At 24.5% G+C, this 12675-nt stretch overlaps 1 protein-coding gene across 1 annotated transcript; it reads left to right on the top strand.

The window, feature by feature from the left end:
* Positions 1–6593: 6593 nt before the first annotated feature.
* LOC120071485 (arabinogalactan protein 13-like) lies at positions 6594–7158 on the top strand. Its single transcript, XM_039023799.1, has one exon. The coding sequence runs from the start codon at positions 6696–6698 to the stop codon at positions 6879–6881; it is 186 nt and encodes a 61-aa protein (XP_038879727.1). The 5' UTR covers positions 6594–6695; the 3' UTR covers positions 6882–7158.
* Positions 7159–12675: the final 5517 nt, after the last annotated feature.

Genomic DNA, 12675 nt, shown 5'->3' with positions numbered 1-12675 from the left:
CCACTCAAAATAGATTTTAAAATACTTTCAAAGTAATAAACCATTTGTATCAAAAGAGATTAAATAAAAATGAGTTTCTTGAAAAATATTTTTCTTTAGTCAGTCTAAACATACCTGTATTAGATAGAAAATTAAAATTTCAAGAATCAATTGGACACAAAATTTAAAGTTAAGAAATCTATTAGATACTTTTTAAAGATCAAATAGATATTGGGCTGAAAAATTCAAATACTAAACTTATAATTTAACGTAAATATTTTTAATGATTTGTGAGTTGTTTCCATAATTTTTTTGGTTGTTTTGATTGTTCTTATTTGGCAACAAATCCTTGATCATTACAAATGCTTTTGAAAAAAAAACACCTTAAGAACAATACAAATCCACATTGGCCTATGGAGTAGTTCTTGATGACCAAAGACAACTACCATGCCCAATATTTCTCTTTAGAGATTCTCAAATTCCCCAAGTTTGATAAGAAATTTATATGCTTTTGAAAATTGTTCTTGAATTTAGTATATTAAGGCCAAGATGGCCTACACAAAATAAATAAGGAACAAAAAAAAAGCTTTCAAAAATACAAAAATTTTGAATAACAAGTACCAAGACCCCAAAAAATACATCTTTTTCAATTCATAAAGAAGTCCAAATTTGAATTTGTCGAATATTTCGCTACATATGTTTTCATACATGTTTATATTTTATTCGTTTCTTTTGTATATTTTGTACCATGTCCATATTTCATAAATATGGAGTTATATATATTTAACAATATGAGGTTATAATTTTTATGTACCCATTTAGTGAAATACGATGAATATATTTGTAAATAATATGACAGTAATAACATATTATATGCTCTTATAGACGGTGCCTATGACAATTCAAATAGGGTTTTGATTAAATTCACCAAACTTTTAGCGAATATGATAATCACACATGAAGTACCAATAGTGGTAGAATGAGTTGCAAATAAAAGAAACTAAAAAATTTACCCAAAAAGCACCAGAAAAAATGGAGACAAAAGGGTGAAATTGAGAATATAATGGTACAATAATATGCTCTTAATACTTAAAATAATTTATCTTTAATGGACAATATCAATTATAGAATATATATAATAACCTTGAAAGTTCATAAATTTGGAATAAAAATTAATAAAAACGACTTAGAAATCTAGCCGATAGAGCTGAAATTTTCCATAAAAATTGTTGGGTTATGAAATATTAAATAATTGAGATGATTAATATAGGTGATTGAACATGTAGGATAATTAATGTTGGTGTTTGAATTATAAATTGTGTACATAAAACTAAAGTTAAACGTTTAAAGAGTATTTGATTTAAAATTTGATAGATGCATGATGTTTGAGAATAAGATATTTATTTGGTTGTGCATGGAAACGCTATAACAAAAATCATGTTTGTATTTAATTTATAAAATTAAGTATGACAATATATAATTATAATTGATTAATTAATTAAAAATTAAATATCGTTCAATATATTGGTAAAACTTAACTAATTAAAAATCAACCATAATTTTAATTATAAATATTTGAAAGTTGAGTAAGTTTTAATTAAATCAATCATTTAATATATTTAATGAACGTCATATAATTTATAATGTAATACTTAATCATTTTTATAATCAATTAAGTTCAACCTTAGTAATTTTATTTTTAATTAAATAATATAAGAAAATATATTTTAACAAACAATTGGAAAATTAGATAAAAATATGATATGTTAATAGAGGATATTAATAAAGAATTATAAAGAAATTTTATATGTTTTAATGAAATATCAACTTAAAATTAATCTCAATAAATAATTTTTTGATTATTAAAAAAAAAAACAATAAGAAATCTATAATTATTGTTGAAAATAAATTTTTGTACTAACTAAATTTAACTCATCTTTATTTTTTAATTAAATATATTTAATATATTGTTAACTAATTAATTATTTATTTATTAAAAAAAAATAATTACATCCATTTAATAAGTTTTTAGTGTAAAAATAAGTTAAGTAAATATTTTAATAGATTATTATTGATTTATTAAAATAAATATTTATATTAATTTTGTTAAATGAATATTTATTAATTAGTTAACTATATTCAAAATAAATTATATATAAAATGTAAAATAGATGGAGAGGGAACAACATTGCCACCGTTTTGGAAGGGAATAAAATTAGGATGTCTGGGTCTATTCTCAGGCAAAGTGTTCAAAAGTGTGAAACAAACATAAATTTTGTATGTATGTGTCAATTTACATGCATAAAACTTTCCAACCAAATGATCCCGAGGGAACAATTAATTTAGTCCTAATATAAATTGTGCACTATTTATATAGTGTTATGTTGACTAATTATTTAATCATTTGATATTTTTATATTAAACATTAATTTAATTATGTAATATAATTACTAATAATAATTAAATAAATATACATTAATCCGAATAGTAATAATCAACCATAATTTTTTTTTTTAATAGTTAAGATGATATAAAATATTAATGGTAAATGTATTAGCTAAAATTCATCAACTCTAAATTATATATTTATATTTAATAATTAATAGAAATTAATAGTAAGCATTAATCGCCATTGGTTTTTAATAAATTAGTCTATACTTTTACTTTCATCTTCGAGATATAAAAATTTCATCTCAATGGTGGATATTATTAGAAGATTCATAATAGATGAGATTCAAAGTTTTTTAGATAAAAATATCTTGAGTTTTAAAATGTGAAATCCTTTATTTAATTTTTTGTTTTTAAAAAAAAGTGAAATCCTTTGAAACAAAAAAATATTAAATGCCTGTTTGAAATTCTATAGCAAAACTTGGGAACAAAAAAACCATAGTGGAATATAAGTTGTGAAATAGGAGGAAATTGTCAGAAATAGCATCTTTAACTTTTCATTTTACAAAACTAGTACATTTTTTAAAACTTGTTCAAATAGTTTTTCTCAAGATTTAGTTTAAAAAGCTAACTTTTTCTACGTTATCGATTGTTTTGGCTTTTTGGGCCTTCCTTAGTAGATTAAAGACCGAGATTCTAATAATTTTTCTAAATATTATATAATATACCCAAAACTTAAATCAAAATTTAGATATTTTCAAATGTTCTCTAAATTTGGTCATCTTTACCAAATATTACATTAAAATCTTAAATAAATTTTTAAAATCTTTAACCCAAATTTCCAATTTCCAAAACAATTTATCAATTATTTCAAATGATTTTTTTTAGATGGATCTCAAGTGATTGGTTTTTATTTTTAAATTTTAGGAAATATTATAATTTTCAAATAAATAGGTAAGATATGAAAAATATATAAAATTTTGGTATTAATCTGTCTATATTTAAAATTTCAACATTAATCTTAGGCAGACTAATATCGAGATTTTATATATTTTCCACATTTTACTTAAGATTTTTTGCAAAATGTAATCTTTACCAAAATTTTAAAATCAAAATGAAACCATTCATCTGGAAAAAAAAAATTAATCAATAAATTTATTTGAAACTTTAAAAGTTCTTATAATTGTGGAAACAAAAATTGACCAAAAAATTACAAAAGAATTTGAAAAAGATAAACGAATTTGGATAAAATTTAAAAATATATAAATTTTTGTATAAGATTTGGGTAGATTTCATAATATTTAAAAATGAGTAGAATCTCGATATTAAATCTACCGAGATGTACTAACAAAGGTCCAAAAAGACTAAAACAATGGGTAATTTCGATTTCATCCGAGATGGACGGAGAAAAACTATTTGAATGAATTTTAAAAAATGATGCTAATTTTATAAGATAAAAAATTAGACATGTTATTTTCGATAATTTGCCTGAAATAGGTCACAATTGTGTGTGTGTGTGTGTGAATGTCTTCTGTCTAATATTGTGGGATGAGTAGGCCCAGCCCAATATCTCAATTGGCCCAATCACTACAATGTCCATTGCTCATTGGGCTCAAATTCAACCCAACAAGCCCAAATTCAAATCTTTCCTTGGGAAACCCAACAATTTGAAATTTCAAAATTAAGATCCAATTTTAGAGAGAGAGAGAGATCAAAGTTTTGAAATTAATTACCTTGAACTTCTAACTTTGGTTGATAACTTTTTCCTTTTTTTAATTAAAAGAACAACTTTTGTAACTTTTTCTCTTTTTAATTGAAAGAACAAGTCTTTCTTTCTTTTTATGATCAATTTGAAAATTCAAATTTACATAAAAAGATATGAACATATGAACATTATTTAAACAAACATTTCACCAAATGCAAGTAGATGTAGACAATGCACCAACTCCATATTATTGTTAAAATATCAATTTCAATCACTAACCAATTTATGTCTAATTTCTAACTCTAAACTCCTTCATATTTGATTTTTTTGAAACTTTTTTTTTAATATCACATCTATCCACATTTCAATCAAACAATCTGTTTATTCTCTTCGATATATTTAAATATTGAAATAATTTTCGATGTTAGTTCATTCTCAAAACGTTGTTTCTTTAATAACTTAAACAAACAAATCTTTAGAAAGATTTGTACATATAAGGACAGATAATAAAACTTTGGAGATAATTTGAAAAAGAAAACGATTTCAGCCTCATATATTTATCCCTTATACATATGTACTTTTTACTTTAAGGAAATATCTTTAGATCTTTCTTTAAGGGAAAGTTTAGTTTATATATATATATTAAAAAAAAAAAAGCATTACAAATGAAACAACAAAATGAAGATTCCAACATATAATCATGGTATTAATTTTTATCAACATATTAGATATTTTTACATTTTTATAGTTTCGATATTTCGATTGTATCGTAAAAAAATAATAAAACATTGAAAGTAAACAAAATAAAATGTCTCTAATGTAAAAATATAACATACGATATCTTCTCAAAATGATTCGTTGTACAAAACTTGAGTTGTTTGATTTGGTCAGACGTGTTTTACTTTTAATTCTTTTTTTAAAAGAAAAAAGAAAACAAGCAACAAAATGTCATTAATATACGTATAACATATGATATCTTATCGAAATAATTTGTTGTACAAAATCTTGGCATTTGATTTTGGTCGAAGTGTTTTTACTTTTAATTCTCTTTTTAAAGGAGATAAAAAAAAATATATCAATAATGTAAATATAACATATGATATCTTGTTGAAATAATTTGTTGTACAAAAACTCAATTGTTTGATTTGCATTGATGTACTTTTTTTTTTTTTTTTCAAGAATAAGAAAATAAGCAACAATATCGATATGTGACTAATGTAAATATAGCATATGATACCTTGTTGAAATAATTCATTGTACAAAATCTCAATTGTTTGATTTGCATTGAAGTACTTTTACTTTTAATTCTCTTTTTTAAGAAAAAAGAAAATAAACAACAAAATATAACTAAGGTAAAAATAACATATGACATCTGATCAAAATAAATCGTTGTACAAAATCTCAATTGTTTGATTTGCGTCGAAGTGCTTTTACTTTTTTTTTTTTTCTAGAAAAAGAAAATAAGCAACAAAATGTGATTAATGTAAATATGACATTTGATACCTTAACGAAATAATTCGTTTACAAAATCTCAATTTTTTTATTTGCGCCGAAGTGATTTTACTTTTTTCTTTCTAGGAAAATAAAATAAGCAATAAAATGTNAATTCGTTTACAAAATCTCAATTTTTTTATTTGCGCCGAAGTGATTTTACTTTTTTCTTTCTAGGAAAATAAAATAAGCAATAAAATGTGACCAACGTAAATATAACATATGATACCTTATCGAAATAATTCGTTTACAAAATCTCAATTTTTTTATTTGCGCCGAAGTGATTTTACTTTTTTTTTCTAGGAAAATAAAATAAGCAATAAAATGTGACCAATGTAAATATAACATATGATACCTTATCGAAATAACTCGTTGTACAAAATCTCAATTATTTGATTTATGTCAAAGTACTTTTACCTATAAAAGAAAATATGAAACAAAATGCCACGTATGTAAATATAACATATATATGATATCTTATTGAAATAACTCAATGTACAAAATCTCAAATGTTTGTTTTTGGGTCGACGTTCTTTTACTTTATTTAATTTTCTTTTTGAAGAAAAAGAAAATAACCTCTTTTTATATTTAACATTAATTTCACCAATAGCATATATAACCAACTAACTAATAATGCTCAAAAGAAAAAGAAAAAAAAAAGGGTCATCATCATCATTTACTCTAAAGACCCTAAACCAAGCAAAACCAACATCTCAACTCTCTTTGGATTTTGCCACCAAACTAAAAAGCTGTAAAAAAAATTAAAATTAAAATTAAAATTAAATTTATTATCTTTTTTAAAGCAAAATTAAAGGATTAGGAATTAGGTGTGTTAGTTGATATAAAGAACTTAGCAAGATGTTGTTAAAGTATTAATATAAAAAGTGGTGGACCTTAAAGACAGCTGTTTGGCAATATACACCACCAAATCAAACCACCCTGTAAAAACCTTAAATAAAATAATGATAATAATAATAACAATAATAAAAATTTCCCCTTTTTGGCTATAAATACCAACAAATTCCTCATCATTTCTCTTAACATTACCTGTGATTTCAAAAAACAAAGAGAAACCCATTTCAAATTTCTCAAATTTAAGCATAAAAATCAAAGCTTTAAGGCATTTTCTTCAATGGAAGCAATGAAATCTCAAGCTTTGATGATGATGATAATGGTGGTCGTTTTAATGGCTTTTTCATCATCCTCCATTGTTGCAGCTCAAGAAGCTCCAGCTCCAAGCCCTGCCTCTGATGCTCCAATTTCTCTTCCAACTTTAATGGCTTCTCTTGCTCCTCTTGTTCTTGGATTCTTCCTCTAAATTCTTCATTTTTTTAAAAAATTTTACTCACCATTTATATAGTAATTTCCAATGGATATATAAATATGTGTGTGTTTTTTAAACAACCCATGTTCTTCATTCTTTTTTTCTCTAGAAATTATGTAATGTCTATGAAGGAAGGAAATGGAGAGATGGGTTGGTGTTTTTTTTATTTTTTCTTTTTCAATTAGGGGTTATTAATTGTGAGGTTATAATGATTGAATTTGTTTGGGTGTGATTTGGGATTATTAATTTGATGTATATTTTTCATATTTAATGTTATGTTATTATTATTATTTTTTTTTATCCTCTTCCTTTTTGTAATGCTCTTATTTTGCAATTATATTTCACTTACCAATTAAGTCCTTTACAATTGTAAAATGCAAAAATTTACAAATTTACTGAAAATATTTATAAATAATAACAAATTAACACATTACATCTGCTATAGATCCCAATAGACTATTATATGGCACAGATAGACATAAATATTGATCTATCATAGTCTATTAGACAGTGAAATTTTGTTATATTTTTAAATATTTTGGTTGATTTTTCTATATTTGAAAACAGTCCAAAAATTTAAATCTACTTAAATTTTATACCATGTTGGTTAGTGATTGCACAAAAAAAGCTCAATAAAACTTCGTTTCTTATATTAATATTTTGCAAACAGAAATCAAAATAATCACGTTTTGAAATTAGAGGACTAAAATTAGTAAAAGTTGAAAGTGTAGAAACTAAAATGGATCGTTAAAAGATATAGAGACAAAATAAATGGATTCAAAAAATAAAATAATATTAATTTTTTTTTTCAAGAGATGAAAGTATAAAAATATAGAAATTTCAAAATATGAAAAACATGTTTGAGACAAAATCAAGACTCAGCACATGGGAGGTCAGTGAGTGAGCTGTGGCTTTACAGGCAGAGACTCCATTATTATAAACTTTCAAATCCAAAACTTTAGATTAAAATGAAAATATATATGGTGAATGATGATAATATTGAGACCAAAGCAAAGTTGAATATTTAAATAATTTAGGTAACTTTCAAATTGGTATCTATTTAATCATATAATTAAAAAATAATAATAATAAGAGGTCTATAAATTTTAGGATTTACGTCTAGATAAGTACTTGCAATTATTAAATAAGAACCTGTTTAAATTGACTAGAGAAAAAAAATATATTTTTCGAAGAAGTCGCTTTTATTTAAATTCTTTTTATAAAAATTATTTAAAAGTGTTTCAAAATCTATTTTGAATGGTTGTCAAACACTTTAAATTTTTTTAAGTGACTTATTTTCAAAATTAAACACTTGAGTGTCCAATAGGTCATTGACTTATTTGACATTTTCCAAAATTCATGAACTTAACAAATTCTATTTAAGAGTTTAGGTTCTAATCAACATAAAATTTAATTTTATATTGAATAGATCAGCTACTTTTTGTAAGTTGTGTATATAATAGGGATCTATTAAATAAAAATATAAAAGGTAGAGAACTAGATACTCTTGAAAGTTCATGAACTAAAATTTTAATTTAACCACTAAATTAGACCCTCTTTGATATGCATTTGATTTTTCTAAAATTAAGAGGAATCACTTTCACATACAAGTTTTTTGGTTTTATTATCCATTTTTCATAAACCAAAACGGATTGATAGAAGTCTATCAGTGTCTATCAGTGATAAAAACTGATAAAAGTCTATCATTGTTAGAGGTTGATAGAAGTCTATCAGTATCTATTAGTGATAGAAACTGATAGAAGTCTATCATTGATATTATTGTGATAGAAACGGATACAAGTTCTATTACTTAATAGACACTCATAGAAGTCTATCAGTATTTTTTTGTTATTTCTGTAAATAATTTGACATTTTTTCTATATGAGAAAATTTTCTTTTAATATATATTTAATTTAAAAAACAGAACTTTAATTTCAAATAAAGTGATTAAAAAGTCGTCTAAAATTAAACATATACGAATTAAACAATTTATTTAGCAACTTTTTCAATGTTTCGGGGTTTCAAAAAATCAAACATATTCCCAAACTTATTTTTTAGTCATCCTAAGTTAATAGATGAGGCAAGTTATATAGTGAGTGCATTTTAATAAATATTTAAGGAAAAATAAATTGGGTAATTATTTTAAATGATAAAATGCGAAATATTTTTAAATATAACAAAATGACACAGTATACCAGTAATAGAAAACGACATTTTGCTATATTTGTAAATAAGTTGGTTCATTTTCATATATTTGAAAACAATCCTAATGAATTTATAACTTTAAACCTTGAGAGCTATATCAATAAAAGCTCCAAACATATTAAGATATATTCTAAACTTTCATAAGCAAATCGAATTAAATCCTCCCCCCCAAAGGAGAATTGGGCATTTTTTTGATAGGGCAATTTATAATTATTTTTACTTGATTCAATTTAAAATAGGTGCGAAATTTCTACCAAATTAACAAGAAATATTATTATGTAATTCTTCCTAATTAGAGAAAATAAAAAACTACTCACATTCATAACAAGCGACATCAATTATTTAACACCAACGATTTTCTGTAATATTATGTCAATTCATATATCTAAAGAAGTCCATATACATATAAACATTAGGGCTCTTTTAAAATATATAAACATGAACCAAAATATTTACAAATATATCTGTGATTGACTGCAATAGACTACTATTTATGTCTATCAATGATAGAATGATAGACATAGATAATAATTTATCGCAGTCTATCGCGATTTAACACAAATAGCCTGTGATATTTTACTATTATTTATAAATATTTTCAATAATTTTGTCATTTAAAATATTTTTTCTCAAAAATGACGTATTAATGGTTTTAAAACAAAAACTCAGAGAAATGTATAAATTGATTTACATACAAAAGTTTAAATTTTACTTGATACAAAATATATATATATATAATATATAATATATATATATATATATATATATATATAGAGGTACAAATTGAATTTTTTCCCTCTTAATATTTATTGATAAATTTTCAACCAATGATAATGAAACACATATGGAATTTTCTTTTTTTTTTTTAAAGAAACAGTTAGATACCAAGAAGAGTTATGTTGATAGTACACTTCAAAATTCCAACTAGGAATGAAGAATGGCCACAATTTCATTTAGATATTTGTTGTGAGATATAGAAAAATTCAATATTAATTAATGCATTTAAAAACCAATGTAATGTTGCCATTTGGCATTTTCTTGCTCAAACAAAATGTCTCTCTCTTTCATTGATGAAATTTGGAAGTTTAGAGAGAGAGAGGACAGAATAGAGAGAAAAGGTATCACATGCTAATGCTCATTTATGCACATGGGCTGTGACGTATTTGCTCACATTTAATATCTATGTCTATCATGACACAAATATGCATAGATAGTAATCTATCGCAATAAAATTAAATTTTGTTATATTTGTAATTATTTTAGTTCACTTTTCTATATTTGAAAACAGTCACTTATGCAAATCAAAATTAATATTATAAAACATTTTATCTATCCCTGCCTAATTTTTGTAATTATGTCTATATAGGAAAGTAATTTTTGTAGTTAAAGATGACTAGTAATTACATTTAAGTAAATCAATATCAGATTATGGTATGAACTTTCTTGTATCTATAAAGAATGAGAGGGGGCAAAAGATAATTTTGATACTACCCCAATATCATTTGATTTTTATTGTTCTAAAATGCAATTATCAAAACTTTGGTTAGCAAACATCTTTTGGAACTAGAAAGTTTCATAAGGTCGATATTTACATTCTTCCCGAACAATTCTCCATTCTACCACTCCGAGGATGGAGTACGAGACTTCTAACTATAGTTTTATCAATTTGTCTATTCTCAATAATTAATTCTTGCTTCACTGGATCTAATACGAATCGTCAAATCAATAGCGACAAGTTCTATTAAAAGAGGTTCATATACAAAATGACTTGCCATAATACCAAGAGTGAAGTATTCAAATAACTTAATCAAAAGCTAAAATTTTACTTAGCGAGAGTATTTATAACGCGACATAAATAAGCTCCACTTATTGGTATCTTAACTATTATTCCAACTACAAAAACGATTAGCTAGCCAATATCTTGCACTATCCAAACTTATCTAAACATTGTTAAACAATTTTAGATATCATACATATCTCAAAAGGAGCCAATTTAGTGTGGACAATTTCCCTTTGTAATCACATTTTGTTATAAAATACCCTACTATTTGAATAGAAAATGAATGAAAAAAAACAAATTACCCCATTAATTCATTAATCATTTTTTAAGAATGAGAATGAAAAATGAAACTTAAAAACATAAAAGAATACAAAGGAGCATACAAAAAGAATAGGAACAAAAAAAAGCAAAAGTAAAACCAAGTGCAAGTGACTCCAAAAGAATAAGACCTAACAATAATTAAAAACAAAAAACAAAACAAAAATCCTTAAAGACCAATACTTAAACAAAAGCTATTAAAGTGACTCTTCACTTTAAGCTATATGCTAAAACCTTACCAGCTCTAAATATTTATATGCTAATCCCTAACCACCAAAGCTAAAGTATTGCTTAAATATTAAAGAAGGTTAGCTTATTGCAAGGTCTAGCCTACCTTGCATGTGCTCATATGCTAAGAAACTACCATTAATATTTTAATAAAAGCATATGCTATGATAAAAGGATTTTTCAAAAACATCTGGGATAGAAAACACTCTTCAAGAAAAAGTTTAAAGATTACTTTAATCCCTATATTTTCAATTGTCCTTCATTTTGATTATTTTTACTTTCAAAACATTCATTTTGGTCATTATACTTTCAATTTTGAATCATTCTGATCACTATACTTTTAAGATGTTAATTTTGATCCTTATGCTTTCAACTTCGATTCACTTTAGTCTTTGAACTTAAAAAAAATAACCATTTTGAAAGTGCAAGATCAAAATGAGTTAAAAGTATAAAGAACGAAATAAACATTTTAAAATTATATGGATCAAAATGAACTAGAAGTTGGGACCAAAGAAAAAACTGAAGAACAAAATAATAGGTGATGGAAATAAATGTGCAATGAATGAACATAAGAATGCTTTTCCAAGAACTTGCATAAAATAGTTCCCAAAAGGCTATTCTATAAAAACAAATTCAAAGTGCATTGTAAAATGTCACTTCATATCATTCATTGTGAATTACACAAATTTAGGACATTCTTTTGGTCCTATTGGTAGAATACATTTTATTATATGCTTGTATTGAATATTTTAGCTTGGTTTGGTAGATTTAAATATAGACGCAGAATATAAGGACAGTAGAACACAACCAATAGAGAATCATTACAACCAAGGATCAAATCACATGGCTGTGTGGCAACCAGGCCAGATAAGAACATCCCACATTTTCATAATTACCCCATGTTTATTTCCTTCTAAAAACTTTGATCACCATCATTTATATACTTGTTTTTTCAATCAAGCTTTTGCTGTCAATATGTCCCACACATCTACAAAGTTGAAATAAAGATAATCTAACATAAATCAACCAGTCAAGATAAGACAAACTATGAGGTTAGAGATTCGAACCTCCTATCACATTGAATTCATACTAACTTAAAAAAAAAAAAAAAAAAAAAAAAAACCCTAGTCAATGGACAAACTCTAGACAAGGATATTGTCAGAATACCATCTCTAACCTGCAAATTGTCATTTTTTGGTCATGGGACAAAATCTAGACACGGATAAACTGATTATGATAGTCATTGATAACTGCTGG

The sequence above is a fragment of the Benincasa hispida genome, chromosome 2 (assembly GCF_009727055.1).
Source record: "Benincasa hispida cultivar B227 chromosome 2, ASM972705v1, whole genome shotgun sequence".
NCBI lineage: Eukaryota > Viridiplantae > Streptophyta > Magnoliopsida > Cucurbitales > Cucurbitaceae > Benincasa > Benincasa hispida.
The sequence above is the reverse complement of the archived record's forward strand: the minus strand, read 5'-3'. Positions and strand labels throughout refer to the sequence as shown.

Bases quoted from the DNA above. Each gene is read 5' to 3' on its own strand.
- LOC120071485 (XM_039023799.1), top strand. From the start codon at position 6,696: ATGGAAGCAATGAAATCTCAAGCTTTGATGATGATGATAATGGTGGTC.